The 12475-nt window shown below is 54.0% G+C and overlaps 4 protein-coding genes across 4 annotated transcripts in view; 2 read left to right on the top strand and 2 right to left on the bottom strand.

Annotated features, from left to right (window-relative positions):
- Nucleotides 1-1421, bottom strand: part of GUITHDRAFT_139599 (hypothetical protein) — a gene marked incomplete at both ends in the record, with an annotated part of 7174 nt that extends 5753 nt beyond the window's left edge. The window contains 5 exons of the mRNA XM_005831594.1: nucleotides 225-351; nucleotides 465-522; nucleotides 568-727; nucleotides 781-842; nucleotides 1022-1421. Of these exons, the coding sequence (XP_005831651.1) occupies nucleotides 225-351; nucleotides 465-522; nucleotides 568-727; nucleotides 781-842; nucleotides 1022-1421 (807 nt within the window). The remainder of the gene's footprint in view (nucleotides 1-224; nucleotides 352-464; nucleotides 523-567; nucleotides 728-780; nucleotides 843-1021) is intronic.
- Nucleotides 1422-1788: 367 nt separating this feature from the next.
- Nucleotides 1789-4738, top strand: GUITHDRAFT_163521 (hypothetical protein; the record flags this gene model as incomplete). Its single annotated transcript, XM_005831593.1, has 10 exons — nucleotides 1789-2186; nucleotides 2252-2601; nucleotides 2647-2724; nucleotides 2776-2844; nucleotides 3815-3979; nucleotides 4031-4066; nucleotides 4121-4209; nucleotides 4261-4364; nucleotides 4413-4501; nucleotides 4661-4738. The coding sequence occupies exons 1-10, from the start codon at nucleotides 2009-2011 to the stop codon at nucleotides 4736-4738; spliced, it is 1236 nt and encodes a 411-aa protein (XP_005831650.1). The 5' UTR covers nucleotides 1789-2008.
- A 1070-nt stretch (nucleotides 4739-5808) lies between these two features.
- GUITHDRAFT_163520 (hypothetical protein) lies at nucleotides 5809-6714 on the bottom strand. The gene is made up of 5 exons (XM_005831592.1): nucleotides 6513-6714; nucleotides 6392-6465; nucleotides 6207-6343; nucleotides 6051-6159; nucleotides 5809-6002 (listed from the first exon to the last, which is right to left on the bottom strand). The coding sequence occupies exons 1-5, from the start codon at nucleotides 6629-6631 to the stop codon at nucleotides 5875-5877; spliced, it is 567 nt and encodes a 188-aa protein (XP_005831649.1). The 5' UTR covers nucleotides 6632-6714; the 3' UTR covers nucleotides 5809-5874.
- Nucleotides 6715-8908: 2194 nt separating this feature from the next.
- Nucleotides 8909-12402, top strand: GUITHDRAFT_109444 (hypothetical protein; the record flags this gene model as incomplete). Its single annotated transcript, XM_005831591.1, has 15 exons — nucleotides 8909-8960; nucleotides 9013-9128; nucleotides 9180-9215; nucleotides 9370-9426; nucleotides 9586-9651; nucleotides 9863-9935; nucleotides 9986-10049; nucleotides 10461-10544; nucleotides 10735-10813; nucleotides 11178-11236; nucleotides 11667-11719; nucleotides 11833-11905; nucleotides 11950-12012; nucleotides 12218-12264; nucleotides 12311-12402. The coding sequence occupies 15 exons, from the start codon at nucleotides 8909-8911 to the stop codon at nucleotides 12400-12402; spliced, it is 1014 nt and encodes a 337-aa protein (XP_005831648.1).
- Nucleotides 12403-12475: the final 73 nt, after the last annotated feature.

Below are 12475 nucleotides of genomic sequence, written 5' to 3'. Positions count from 1 at the left end.
GGGAGGGAGGGAGAGAGGTGGACGGGAAGGGGGAGGGAAAGGGCGATGGGGAAGGGAAGGGACACAAGAGGATGTGGACCTGCGCTGAAAGTCTTGTTCTGCTCTAGGGTTGCTTGTGCAAAAGGGTTTGCGGTCTGCGCAAAGGGGTTGAAAACGTTTTGCGCCGGCTTGCTGAAACTTTCTGGCAAAAAGGGGTTCGCTGCCAACGAGATCAGTCGAGATACCTGGACAAGACAATCTGAAGGACCTGGTGCGGTCTGCTGGTGTTGTACTGGCACTGGCTGCAGCTGCTGGCCAGCATCCGGAAAGACAGACGTCTTCTGCTGATTGTTGTCTCCGAATACGTTGAAGCTACCAAGGCGTGAGAGACCTGACTTTACCTCCTCCTCTCTACTCCTCCCTCCGTCTCCTTCCTCTCCCGTCTCCCTCCCCCTTCGTCCTCTTCCCTTGCTTCCTCTTTCTACCTTGGAGGGCCAAAGTTGTGTGACGACGGGGGTTGAAAGCCGAAGACAGGCGGCGCATCTTTGAAGTCAGTCAGCAATCTGGAGCTTCCGAGGAATCAGTGACCTGAGCGAGCCCCGGGCACGTTCTGCGAGAACGACGAGAAGATATTCGGCGGCTGGATAGAGGATCCTGTCGGTAGAACATCTCCTCCCCCCCCTGATACTCCTGCCCCTGCCGCTGCCGCTGCCCCTGTGCTAGCGGAGGGAACAGCAGCAAAAGGGTTCTATGGGCTCGCATGTCAGAGCTCAGTGGGCAAGGCAGAATCAGGTCAAGTACCGGAAAGACAGTCGAGTTCGGAGACTTGACGGCAGACGAGAAAGCGGAGAAGATGGAGGTAGCTGGAAGAGGGAAAATATGTCAGTACGGAAGGAAATAATTGGAGCAGGCCGCAAGGAGAGGGAAAGGATGAAGACGGAGAAAGAAATTGGACGATGAGAGAAGGAGGAGGGGTGAGGTGGGGGGTTGAACGAGAGTTTGTAGGAGGGCAAGCCGGCAGAAGAAGAGATAGAGGTCAAACCAGGGAAATTAGTCTGTGCAGGAGGGAATATGCTAGCAAAGGGATTCTTGGAGTCCTGCGTCGAGCTGTCGACTTGAGACTTGGAGGGATACGGATCGCTCATGGAGTTCTCCGACGGGTTTCTCGGAGGAAACTTCCTCTTCGCCTTCACCAGCTTCCTCTTGCTCGCATCCCCAGAGCTCGAATGAGCTCCTCCCCGAAGGCGGACCGGCCCCGTGAGCCCAGTGTGCGCGCCATGCATGGCAGGAGGGAGTCTTGACGAGGAGGCGCGGTGCAGTGCGATGAGGAAGGATTGCGGGGATCCATGGGAAGTCGAGTGAGAGGAAGAAACAAGATCTCGAACTTCAGTCTGGCATGCGCTGAAGCTCAGGAGCACCAGGAACGGGCCCGCAAGCTTCATGATGTGCGGAAGGCGCAGGGGTAAGAGGCAGAGGGATGGAGGAGGAGGAGAGAGTGAGAGCGTCAGGGGCCAAGTGCATGAAGGGCTCGACGCTCCTCGCTCCTTACCGCCGCCATCGCCGCATTCCGCCCAGTCCTCTTCTGCATGGATCCTCCATAAAACTAACTTATTGCCGTACAAATACTAAAACGATTTGGAACGGTACAACAGAAACACGTTTATATCTATATATTTCAATTGGACCCAAGTTTGAAGCTAATAAAGATTTTTATTCATATAATATTTTATGATCAAATTTGCGTACTGAATACAAATCAAATCATCGTACAGACAATATAACACTACAACCACCTTTTTAGAAGAGCCTGGCAATGACGCAAGGGCGGTCGGGGGTGCGAGCAGGACGAGGAAGGTAGTAAGAGCGGAGGAAGACAGCATTGTATCAACTGCACACTCCTCTCCCCCTCATCGACTAGTGAGAGCACCTAACGACAGGCTTCCCCATCCTCCTGGACTGAACGCCAACCTGCAGTCACATAGCGAGAGGGGCAGGGGTTGTTGGTTAGGGTTCTCACGAAAAAGCAACGATGGGGGTGAAGATCTCATGGAGGAGGAGAGCCATCCTGCTGCTCATTGCTGCCGTGCTTGTTCGGCCTTCTCTCGGGCACGAGAAGGGAGTCAACGTGTGCTCGCCAGACGAGGACAGGCCCACCAAGAGGTCCGCATGCACCCAGGACAGCTCTTGCAAGCACGAGACCCAGTGCGGTGAGTCAATCTATCCGTGTGTATCGGCATGTTGTGAAATTTCTGCTGATGTTTGCCTTTCTCAGGCTGTATACCCAAGGGATGCAACTGCGGTGACTTCCATTGCATCTTGAACTTGCACCCGCACTCCCACGGCGACGGCCAGCATGCAGAAATCAGCTCTAGCAAGCTCCAAGGAGGGAGCAACCACATCCACAAGGATGGGACGACACACTCGCACAGTGGTGGCAGCAAGCCCCACCATCACATGTCAGACGGCACCGTGGTCTACGAGCCGGATACCAACGACCCCCACAACGAACCTGTTGATGCAGACAAGGCAAGGTCGAGGTCGATGAGGGTGGGGACGATGGGGAGTGCTGGGAACGCAACCAATCCAACTGACAGCAAGACGCACAAGCAGAAGACATGGGGGGTAAAGTTCGCCTTCTCTTGCTTCGAGTCCTAACAGTCAGGCTAGCTGCTGATGTTTCTAGTCGCGGGGGCTGTCGGGTGTATGGTGATGTCAGGAGTTTACATGATAGTGGCGCCCTTCTTTGTGAGACGCTGCTGCCTACTGCTGGTGCGCCTGTCTCATGCTGGTGTGCAGACTCGTTGCTTCCGACGGAGAGTGCTGGGCAAGAGTATGTTGTCAAAGGACATGTTCGATGACAAAGAGGTATGCTTGTGTGGTTATTGCTGGGTGGTTGATCCCAAGGGAACAGATGCTTGCGATGGATTGGGAGTCAAAGGCAAACGCGGCTGGATGGTCCCGCGATGATGACCTGTAGAGCGTGATAGTTATGATGCTGCAGCGACGAACTGCTGAAAGGATTTCCCTGTGAAGATGGTTGTAGCAAGAGACGGGAAAGAGAACAACTTCATGCAGTGCATTCGTTCACATATTCATTTCAATGAGCATAACGGAGTGATGGAATGGTTGAGAAAGAGGAGGAGGAGGAGGAAGACCTGTCTGCTACTCTTGTGTCTACACTGGGCCTCGTTTCTTCTCCCCGTGTCTGGCTCCAACAAGAATGGTTCGTATCGCAACAGAGATCTGCCTATCGCTCTACTCTTACAATAGCCAGTACCTAGCTACTGGTGAGTCAGTGAGTTTCCAAGAGTGTATGTAGGAAGGGTCCACCACTGACTGTAGCTGTCAAGGGGTGCTCGTTTTGACCTTTTTCTTTGAACCCCCTACCTCCACTTCAGATGGGTCACCGATGGGTGGTGGACATTCGTCAGCATCACCCAGGCGTCAATGGGGGAGCTTGGGATATCGGGGGAATGGGAAGGGAGAAGGGGGGGAGGATGACCAGGAAGGGATGAGTAGAGAGGAGAAGGAGAGCGTCTGCATGCAGGACGACAGGAACATGGTCTTACGTTCGAGTTGGTCCTCAGATGAGAAAAACAGGAAGCAGAGCAGCACGTCCGCTAGACTTGTCAGTGATAGCTTGACGCTCTTCAGTGAAATGGTCCCAGTGACAGAAGAATACACCTTCCTAGCCTTTCATGCCGTAGCCCCCCGACTCTCTGCGCTGCTCGCCGCCATGTGGAGGAGGGTGACCTTGCGCAGCAGGCTCAAGACGCATGCGCTGAAGGCAGTGCGATCTCGCTAGAGCTGAATTGAAGACCTTGCGATGAAAAAGCTTCTCTCGGGCGGAGGGAAGAAGGACAAGGACGGCAACAAAGACAGTAAGTTCAGAGAGTACGTCTGGCCGGATGGCGGGAAATATGAGGGCGAGTGGAAAGACGGGAAGATGCATGGCAAGGGCAAGTTCATAGAGGTGAACGGGACTTGGTATGAAGGGGAGGTAGACTCGTCCCTGCTGCCTCTGGAGGAAGGCTGACTAGATTGGATCCAGTGGTATGAAGGGAAGATGCAAGGCAACGGAACGCAGGTGTGACGTGGCGGGGAGGAGCGAGTAGAGGTGACTGAGCTGCTGCTTTCAAAGGTGTTTGAGAAGGGCGACCGGTACACGGGCATGTACTATAATGGACTGAGGCATGGCAAGGGAGTGCAGTCGTTTGCCAACGGGAACAAGTAAGAGAGCTAGAGGTCAGCGACCGCCTCAACTGATGAGTTAGTGTGAAGGTACGAGGGAGACTTCTGGCAAGGGCAGATCCACGGCCAAGGGATCTACACTTGTGCTGATGGAAGGAGATACGCAGGAGAGTTCAAGAACAACCAGAAGCACGGTGATACGTTGCTTGCTCTGTCCAACACGACTGCTGATGAAGCTTCAGGCATCGGGAAGTACTCGGGAGCTAATGGCTCCTACACCGGCGAATATCTCAATGGCAAGAAACACGGGAAAGGAATCTTCACGTGGACGGTAAGGAAGGAAATGAACAATGACGCCCTCCCTTCCTTGTTTTGCGCCATGTTGACTGTCGAAGTCCTTGTCCTTTGTCTGCCTCAACTACTTTGTCGGATCTAGATACCATGTTGTTATGGAGTATTTCATTGACGTCCTCCCTTACACTCCCTCCAGGACGGCACTGCATATGAAGGAGACTGGGAAGAAGATGTCATGCATGGAGTCGGGTATGTGACGGGAGGAGGCCACTGATAATGCATTGTTGCCGCTGAGGGTGATGTTTATAGTGATGATACTAAGGATGGTGTTGTTGTTGTTGAAGAGTTCGAGGAGTTTTGCCTGACTTGCACGTTACTTTCAAGGGTTCGGACTGAACGTGATGGAACGAGAGTTCACGTGGCGTATACCAAGGGAGTCTTGAGCAACGCGATTAAAGCGCTCGATGATCAGACAGGTGACTTCGGCATGTTTCATGTTCTTCCTTTCTTCTTGTTGCCCTCCCTCCTTTCTTTCTTCCCTTCCCCTCCCCCCTTCTCCTTCTCTCCTTTCCGTCTCCATTATGATCATAGCTAGATCCTAATGATCTTGCTTGAGATGACGTGTATCTTCGTATCTGACTGGTCCTGTCTCAAGAAATTGCTCCTCAAGAAAACCTCAATAAGTCTCAAGGCCGTCCGCCTGAAGTGAGACGAAAGTCCCTCCCCGTTCTCCTCTCCCTCCTCCCTCCTCCCTCCTCCCTCCTCCCTCCTCCCTCCTCCCTCCTCCCTCCTCCCTCCTCCCTCCTCCTTGTGCTCTCTGACGTCTTCCCTAACAAGAGGATCACCACCAAGGCCCCTGCCAAGAGAGTCGTCACTCCTTCCACCTCCACCAAGGGCAAGGACAACAGATCGAAGAACGCGGAGGATGACGTAAGAGCGCGATTGACATGCTCCAGCTTTTTCTCACTTCTGTCTGCTAGGCCTTCGGAGGAATCAACAGCATCCAAGGCATCGGGTAGGAGCCCACCTGCCTCCTCCGCCTCTTGATGGTTGAGTTGAGTTTCAGAAACCTGCTGAGATGCGATGGCGGATGCTACGGTTCAAGGGACACAAGGCCGCCAACTAAGGTTGCACAACTCGCTCCCATTCGCTGTCTCCCTGCCACCCACTTTGCTCACTGCCTCCTCCTCCTCCTGTTCTTGTCCCTGCTCTCCTCTTGTTCTGCCTTCCTACCCTCCTCCCTTTCCGAGTTTCTCCTGCTTGCCGCGTCTCACAGGATGCTCCAGCAAGTACGGACCTGCGACTTTCTCCCATGGGACTGACCCTCCTCTCGACGGCTCGGGCCAGAAGTTTTAAGTTTCTTTAATTACAAGAGAGGGGGGGTGAATCAACAAGATGGTAATGTACAAGTTATCCAAGGGCCTCGAAGTTTTGCATCAACACTGTCACGTCGTTCATGGGCATCGGGATGGTCTTTCCTTCCCCCCCATCCAGCACCCGTCGCTTGCTCATGAACATGTCCGATTCCTCCTCGCACTCTGACAGCGAGGGTCAGCTTGCATCCCACCATCCTCCTCCGTCCTCACCTGGAATCTTGGTCTTGTTTGGTCGCTCCCCTCGCGCAAAACCCATGGGGCTCGAGCAGTACATGCTCCTGAAGTCGTGGATCGAGTGGTTCCGCATCGATCGACCCTGCTGTCTCAAGCGTGAGCAGCGAAACATGTCCACTCTCCTCTACACACCTCTCTCCCTCGTTGGAGAAGCCCATCCTGATCCTCAGTATCCGTGTCCTCCTCGCTATCCGTCGTTGCCTCCAAGAAAAGCTTCTGCGAGCTTATGGGTGGCGGCTTATTCCTCCTCACAGGGCTGAAGGAGAGGCCTGCGCAAGCCTCGTCAACACCGAAGGCACAAGCGCACGTTCCCTCACCTCTCATCCCGTCCGAGCACTCGATGTTCGAGAACCTCCTGCTCTTGTTCGTCTTGAGGTACAATCCCAGACGCCTTCCGTACAAGTCAGCCTCTCCCTCCACCCACGAGCTCCGCAGAACCTCTTGGCGTCATCCTCGTCCGTGAGTCTTGCAGGGCCTTCACGCCTGATCTCTGATGTGCTAATGCGCAGAACGATGGTGTCTGAGCTTCCAGCTTGCCTACCAAGTGCTTGCTGCATTCTAATCGACAAAGATCTCCAAAGTGTTTGTGCACGCCCTGTACGCTTGTTTTGGTGTCTTTCTCCTGACCTTGTATCCTTCTGATTTTAACAAGAGGTGTCAGAAGCCAGATTTAAACAGATGGTAGAAAGGTGGCAAGTATCTTGTTACAAGGTTCGGCAGACTGAGCTATGAAATGGATTTGGTACTGGTTGAGCTAACTATAAACCCGACATGCCCATGCAAAATTGAACAAGGTTCACAACTTGAGCTTTCAGAGGTAATCTGCATAAATAAGACACTAAATTCTGATAATACTAAAGAACAAGCTATAATTTTACAAATCGCTGCAAAACCGCGTGACGGTTAAATGAACAAACCGCAAAGAACTCGAAACGAAATCTTGTATAAACTTCGATGGTCTACTGAGACGACAGAGCTATTGAACATATGTCGAAATCTCATCTTCGTGCTATAAATACAACTGCATCTTCCTTTGCAACCTTATGAACAAGCCAAAACAACCAGGATTAGTCTGTTCGAAAGCAAAATCGGAAAGTTTCCCTGTTGGCTGCAGTTATGCTCGTACCAGAAGCAATGTCTGGTAGGCAACTCATCTCTGATTCATCTCAGCCTCTCCTAAATCATGATAGCTGCGTCCTCTTGGACTATCCTCCCTCTCCCTCCCCCTCTCTCCACAGTCAACATGTTGCCCCTGTTCGCTATCCTTTTTACCACCCCGGCCATCCATTTACTACCCTACGTACCCTAGATAGCACCCCCATTGGGATTCCTCAGGTCGATCATGTCAGAGGATGGGGTGCTATGGTTACAAATTTTATATATGTGTCATTAGCTCTCAATGGGTATGCCCTTATGTATAGCCTTTCACGAACACATCCCTTTTGAGGTACCCTACCACTGACTCCGTTCCAGTGACCCCCCACCCGGACAATTAGAGTTTTTTTACCCCTGTAAGTCTTTGCCCCACCAGATCACCCTACCCCTTCTAAAAGCCGAACCACCGGTGAAAGAACTTCAGGCATCCTTACTACCCATTCAATACTCCTTCAAAAGTACCCTACCCTCGAGGAACCTTGCTGTGCTCAACAAGTCACACCCACCAAAAGTACTACCCCACCCTCAAATGTTTTACCCCTGGGTACGTGAACCCCACCAGCGATCAGCTTTCAGTTACCCACCCTTACATGAATTGTTCCTCAACCCCCACCCTCAGTTTCCCCTTTTGGTACCTCACCCTTTCCCTTTGCCGATATCTACCACCCGTGATGACAGGTGTTATCTAGCACTACCCTTGTCTCACACTGTATTCTTATCCCAACGATTCTCCAACCCCCCACCTCTCTCAATCCATAAGTCCCCTCCTAATAAATATCCTGGATCCTTCACCCAGTACATCTCAGGCTGCGATAGAAGGACGCATGAGGTACCCCAACCCTACCTCCTGGAAAACGGCCATGCTCCGTGAACAGGAAGGGTAGGGTATCGAATGTAACAGATGTCAGCATATCCCGTAGCAAGTGAGAAAACGTACCTGCAGATTCTTTCTGGATTGTTTACTACAAGGTTGCCTGTCAGCAGGAATCGACATGTACAAGCTATAGATCCCAAGAAGACTGTTTTCAAGATCTCAGGAACCGAGGAGACGGGAAAGCGACTCTTCGCTAAGCTCACAAACTTCGAAAACACTTACTTTCGCAGTCTGGGGGGGCCAGTAGCCAGGGATCTGTTAACTAAAGAGTCGCAAGAACCAAGTCCGCCTCATCAGATATAATCCAAACTCATGACAGGCAGCGATCACATGGGCCTCTTCCCCTACAAATACCTCGGGATTGACTAAAACCTGGCGTCACTGCTACACCGATGACTAAAATCTTTACTCCTGCCCCCGGCCCCGGGATAAGACGGGCCGACCCGAAAACTCAGTTCGATTTGCCAGGCCAACCACTACACCGGGTACCGCGCCGGACCGGGCCGAGAAGTCCGGCGGTCACTCACACTAAAACCGAATCTCAAGGTTACGATGGGGCGGTGTGGGGAGGAGGGTTCTTTCGGAAGAGACAATGCTGATACCTTGAGCGATAAGATTGGATGGAGAGAGAGGGGAAGGCGCAGTGAGAGAGGAGAGGCAAGGAGTATGGTGACCTTAGATCGCTAGAGCATGTCTTGCATGTCTAGTTCTGACGCTGCATACGAGCAGATGGTGGTGTGAGCACCCGGGATAGCAGGCAGTGGGAGTGGAGCAGTTCATCGGACAGAGCAGCATCGGAGAAGGAATGGCTTACAGAGAAAATATCATGATGGCCGGCATTGGCACGAGGCCGAAAGGTGAGAGTCATCGCCTTGAGTGATCGTCGTCCTACCTTACAGAGTCTATCAGCTGCGATCGCATGCTGTGTGTTGCTGTTGCTCCTGGCTATCACCGCCTCCAAGTCATGGCAGCAAGCGGCGCCGATAGCGGCAACCAGCGTCATCCACGAGGAGACAGGACTGGATGTGGGTTATCAAGAGAGTATGGGGGCGGTCGACCTGATCCCTTCCTGCCAGGCGAACCGATGGGTCGGCAATTTTCCGTTCGAGGGGGTGAGCATAGAAATCTGTTTCTACTGCTCCTTCCCAAAGCTCCCTCTCCTCTTGCACCTGCACCTGCTCCTGCTCCTGCTCCTGCTCCTGCTCCTGCTCCTGCTCCTGCTCCTCCTGTCGTTCCTTCGCCTGACCCCTCTTGGCCATGCTGTAGTCAAGTCCGGTTGCCTCCTTCGAGCGACGTGCAGCGGAGAAGGTCAAGCGCCTCAAGGTTGGTGATAGGAGCAGGAGCAGGAGCAGCAGTACAGGGAGTATTGAGAATGGATTGTTTGTGGGGAGCAGGGAAAGCAGCATCAGGTAGAGGCGCTGGTAGTTGTAGATAGGGAGAGGAATGGAGAGAAGGAGGGTCCTTGACTGACATGGCATGCAGGAAGGGCTCTACCGCCTGAAGCGCGGGCTGCAAGCATCCTCCCTGCAAGCTCGGGGAGGTTTGAAGGTGGTGTAGGAGGAGATTATGGCGGTTGTTGTGGAGTTGGAGTGGGGACGGCGGGAGGGGGATGACGGAGGGGAGGTCAAGGGTATAGATGGATGGGGTAAAGAGAGGGCGGGAAGGAGAGGGCTTCGGTGGATGGAGGAGAGATGGGATGCCGGGAGAGGAAATGTTTGAGGTGGAAGAGGAGGTGGTGGTGGTGATAGCGCTGCGGCAGAACTCCATCTCAACGAACGAGGGCAGGAAAGACTCTTTCCTCTGCGCCATCCCGGGGATCGCTGATGCCTTCGGTGATGCAAAGGGGGCTTCGAGATGCGACTTCACATGACAAGTGACCCAGGGTCCATGTTTGACATGTGCGCCCAAGGAAGGAGGGCGGGGATGCCTGCCGGAGTTTACAGCAGGTCTGGCTCGAGTCTATCCTCCTCCTCCTCCTGCTCCTGCTCCTCCTCTCTCTCTCTCTCTCTCTCTCTCTCTCTCTCTCTCTCTCTCTCTCTCTCTCTCTCTCTCTCCTCCTCCTCCTCCTCCTCCTCCTCCCTCTCTCTCTCCTCCTCCTTATCCTTCTCCTCCTCCTCCTCTGCCGCCGCTCCTCAACATTCGTGCTCGATTCTGCTGTGTCTTCCCTCTCATTCCCCTCCCAACCTTCCCTCAACTTTTCCTCGCCTTTTTCAAACTGCTCTCCTTCACTTTCTGCCCCTCCTCCTTCTCTATTGATCTCCTGCGGCTGCTCCGCCTCCTCGAATGTCCTTCTGCTCCTTCAGCATACATGCCCCGTTTTCCTGTGAGGGACAGCAACATTGACTTGTCGCTTCAAGGCCTCTTATGGCTGTCCCTCCGCCAAGCCCCGAAGAGATCAAGGAGCAAGAGGAGGAGGAGGAGGAGAGGCGCCTGCGGATGGGGTAAGAGCATGAACAGGCGGAGGTGGAGGAGGGGAAGTGAAAGGGATGGGATGGTGGAACAGGAGAAGGAGCTGAGAGAGAGGGTGGTTAAGAAGGTCAGAAAGAAGAAGAAGCAAGGAGGTGTAGGAGCAGAAGAAGGAGCAGCAGCAGGAGCAGAGACAAACCGTGCTGGTGCTGAGAGCTGTGACAGGGCGGAAGCGGTCGACGAAGCTGAGGACAAGATGGGCGACTACTACAACAGAAGTCTGGCAGATCGCCTCTTCACCCAGGTAACCTACAACTGGGGGGTTGCTGGAGGGATATGGCAATGACGGGAGAGCAGCCGAAGGATATTATCGCTCCTGCTGTCGGCGGACGATCGCAGAGGAGGAACTGGCAGGAGGTAGGAGGAGCGAAGTGGGAGGGAAGGGCAGCGCAGCGCAGCGCAGCGCTCGCAGCGCAGCGCAGGGGGCAAGATGGGAGGGAGGGAATGAGGAGTGAAGGAGGATGGGAAGTGGGGGAAGTGGGGGAAGTGGGAGGTGAAAGAGTTAGGCAGAGGGAACAGGGAGGAAGGAAGAAGAAGGAGGGACGGGAAAGGGGGGGGGAAGATGGAGCGCGGGAGGGGATAAGAGGGCATCTGACATTCTTGTTCAGGTCCAGCGGATCTTCGATGACGTGATGTCTGTCCTTCTCGTTCCAAATGTCACATGGAGGTATGGGAAGAGAAGGAGGGGAGAGGAAGGGAGGGCAAGAAGACAGAGGAAGCGAGGAAAGGGGAGGGAAGAGGAGGGAGTACAGCGGGATGCCAGGATGGAAAAGGGAAAGATGAAACCACAGAGTGGAAGTTGAATTGTGTTTCTTCTGATTTTGGGTGCAGAGATCTGCGGTGGAAACATTCAGGTTGTTAGGGTGGGAGGAGGAAGAGGAGGAGGAAGAGGAGGAGGAAGAGGAGGAGGAAGAGGAGGAGGAGGAGATGAAAAACTCCAGTAAGCTCGTGAGCAGGAGGAGCAACTCGATGTGGGGACGATGATCCGACATGTGGATCAGATCTCACGCTGCATGAGTAAGTGGAGAGGGGAAGGGACGGGGAAAGTGGGAGGGGAGTAGGGGAGGAAGGGGTTGAAAGCTGACCTATTCTTGCAGGCCATATTTGAAGAGGGAAGAAGAGGAGCAGCGATTCTACAGCCCCTTTGCTGGTGAGAAAGGTGGAGGAGCCTAGTAGCGATGTAGCAGCAGCAGCAGCAGCAGCAGCAGCAGCAGCGGCAGCAGCAGCAGCAGAGAGAGGAGAGGGTCGTTGACGTCACTGCAGGGTCCCCGATTCTTCCTCCTCCTCATGCGGCAGGTGGGGCTGTGGTGGAGTGTTTGAACCCTCCGACCTGCAGGTTCCCAGCTCCTCGAGTTTGAAGAGGTCCTGACCTTTTCTCAGCTCTGCCCCTCAGCTGGGAGAGAGGAAGGCAGCTGTAAAGAACCACGGGGACCTGTTCCGAAGGTGCGGCGCTCTACCCGCTGTCTTCTCGTCCTCCTTGTCCTTGCCCTCATCCTTGCCCGCCCTCCCCTTTCCCGCCCTCTTCCTCCTCCTCTTCCTGCTAAGTTGCCTCCTCGTCCTCCTCAATCTCCTCTTTCTACTCCTTACTTCTTTACTTCCTCCCCTTCTCTCCCTTCTCTCCTCTCCTCCTTCCTCACGTCGCTCTCAGCTGGTTTTCCGGCGTCCCCGTCTCGGCAGGCTCGCACTCTCCTCTCGGTTCGCCTCCTCCATCTGCCTAAGGCTACTGACGTCTGGCTGGCAGGAGGAAGAGTCGCCTGCTCCGACCCCACCTGTGGCTCAGCTCCGACGCTGCACGAGCCCCGGATCTACTATGAGCCGTTGAAGCGAAGGTAGAGCAGGAGGCAGAGAGGAGAGGAGGAGGAGGAGGAGGAGGAGGAGGAGGAGGAGGAGGAGGAGGAGGAGGAGA

The sequence above is a fragment of the Guillardia theta genome, assembly GCF_000315625.1.
Source record: "Guillardia theta CCMP2712 unplaced genomic scaffold GUITHscaffold_39, whole genome shotgun sequence".
In the NCBI taxonomy this organism is placed as follows: Eukaryota; class Cryptophyceae; order Pyrenomonadales; family Geminigeraceae; genus Guillardia; species Guillardia theta.
This window is presented reverse-complemented; position numbering and strand designations above follow the sequence as displayed.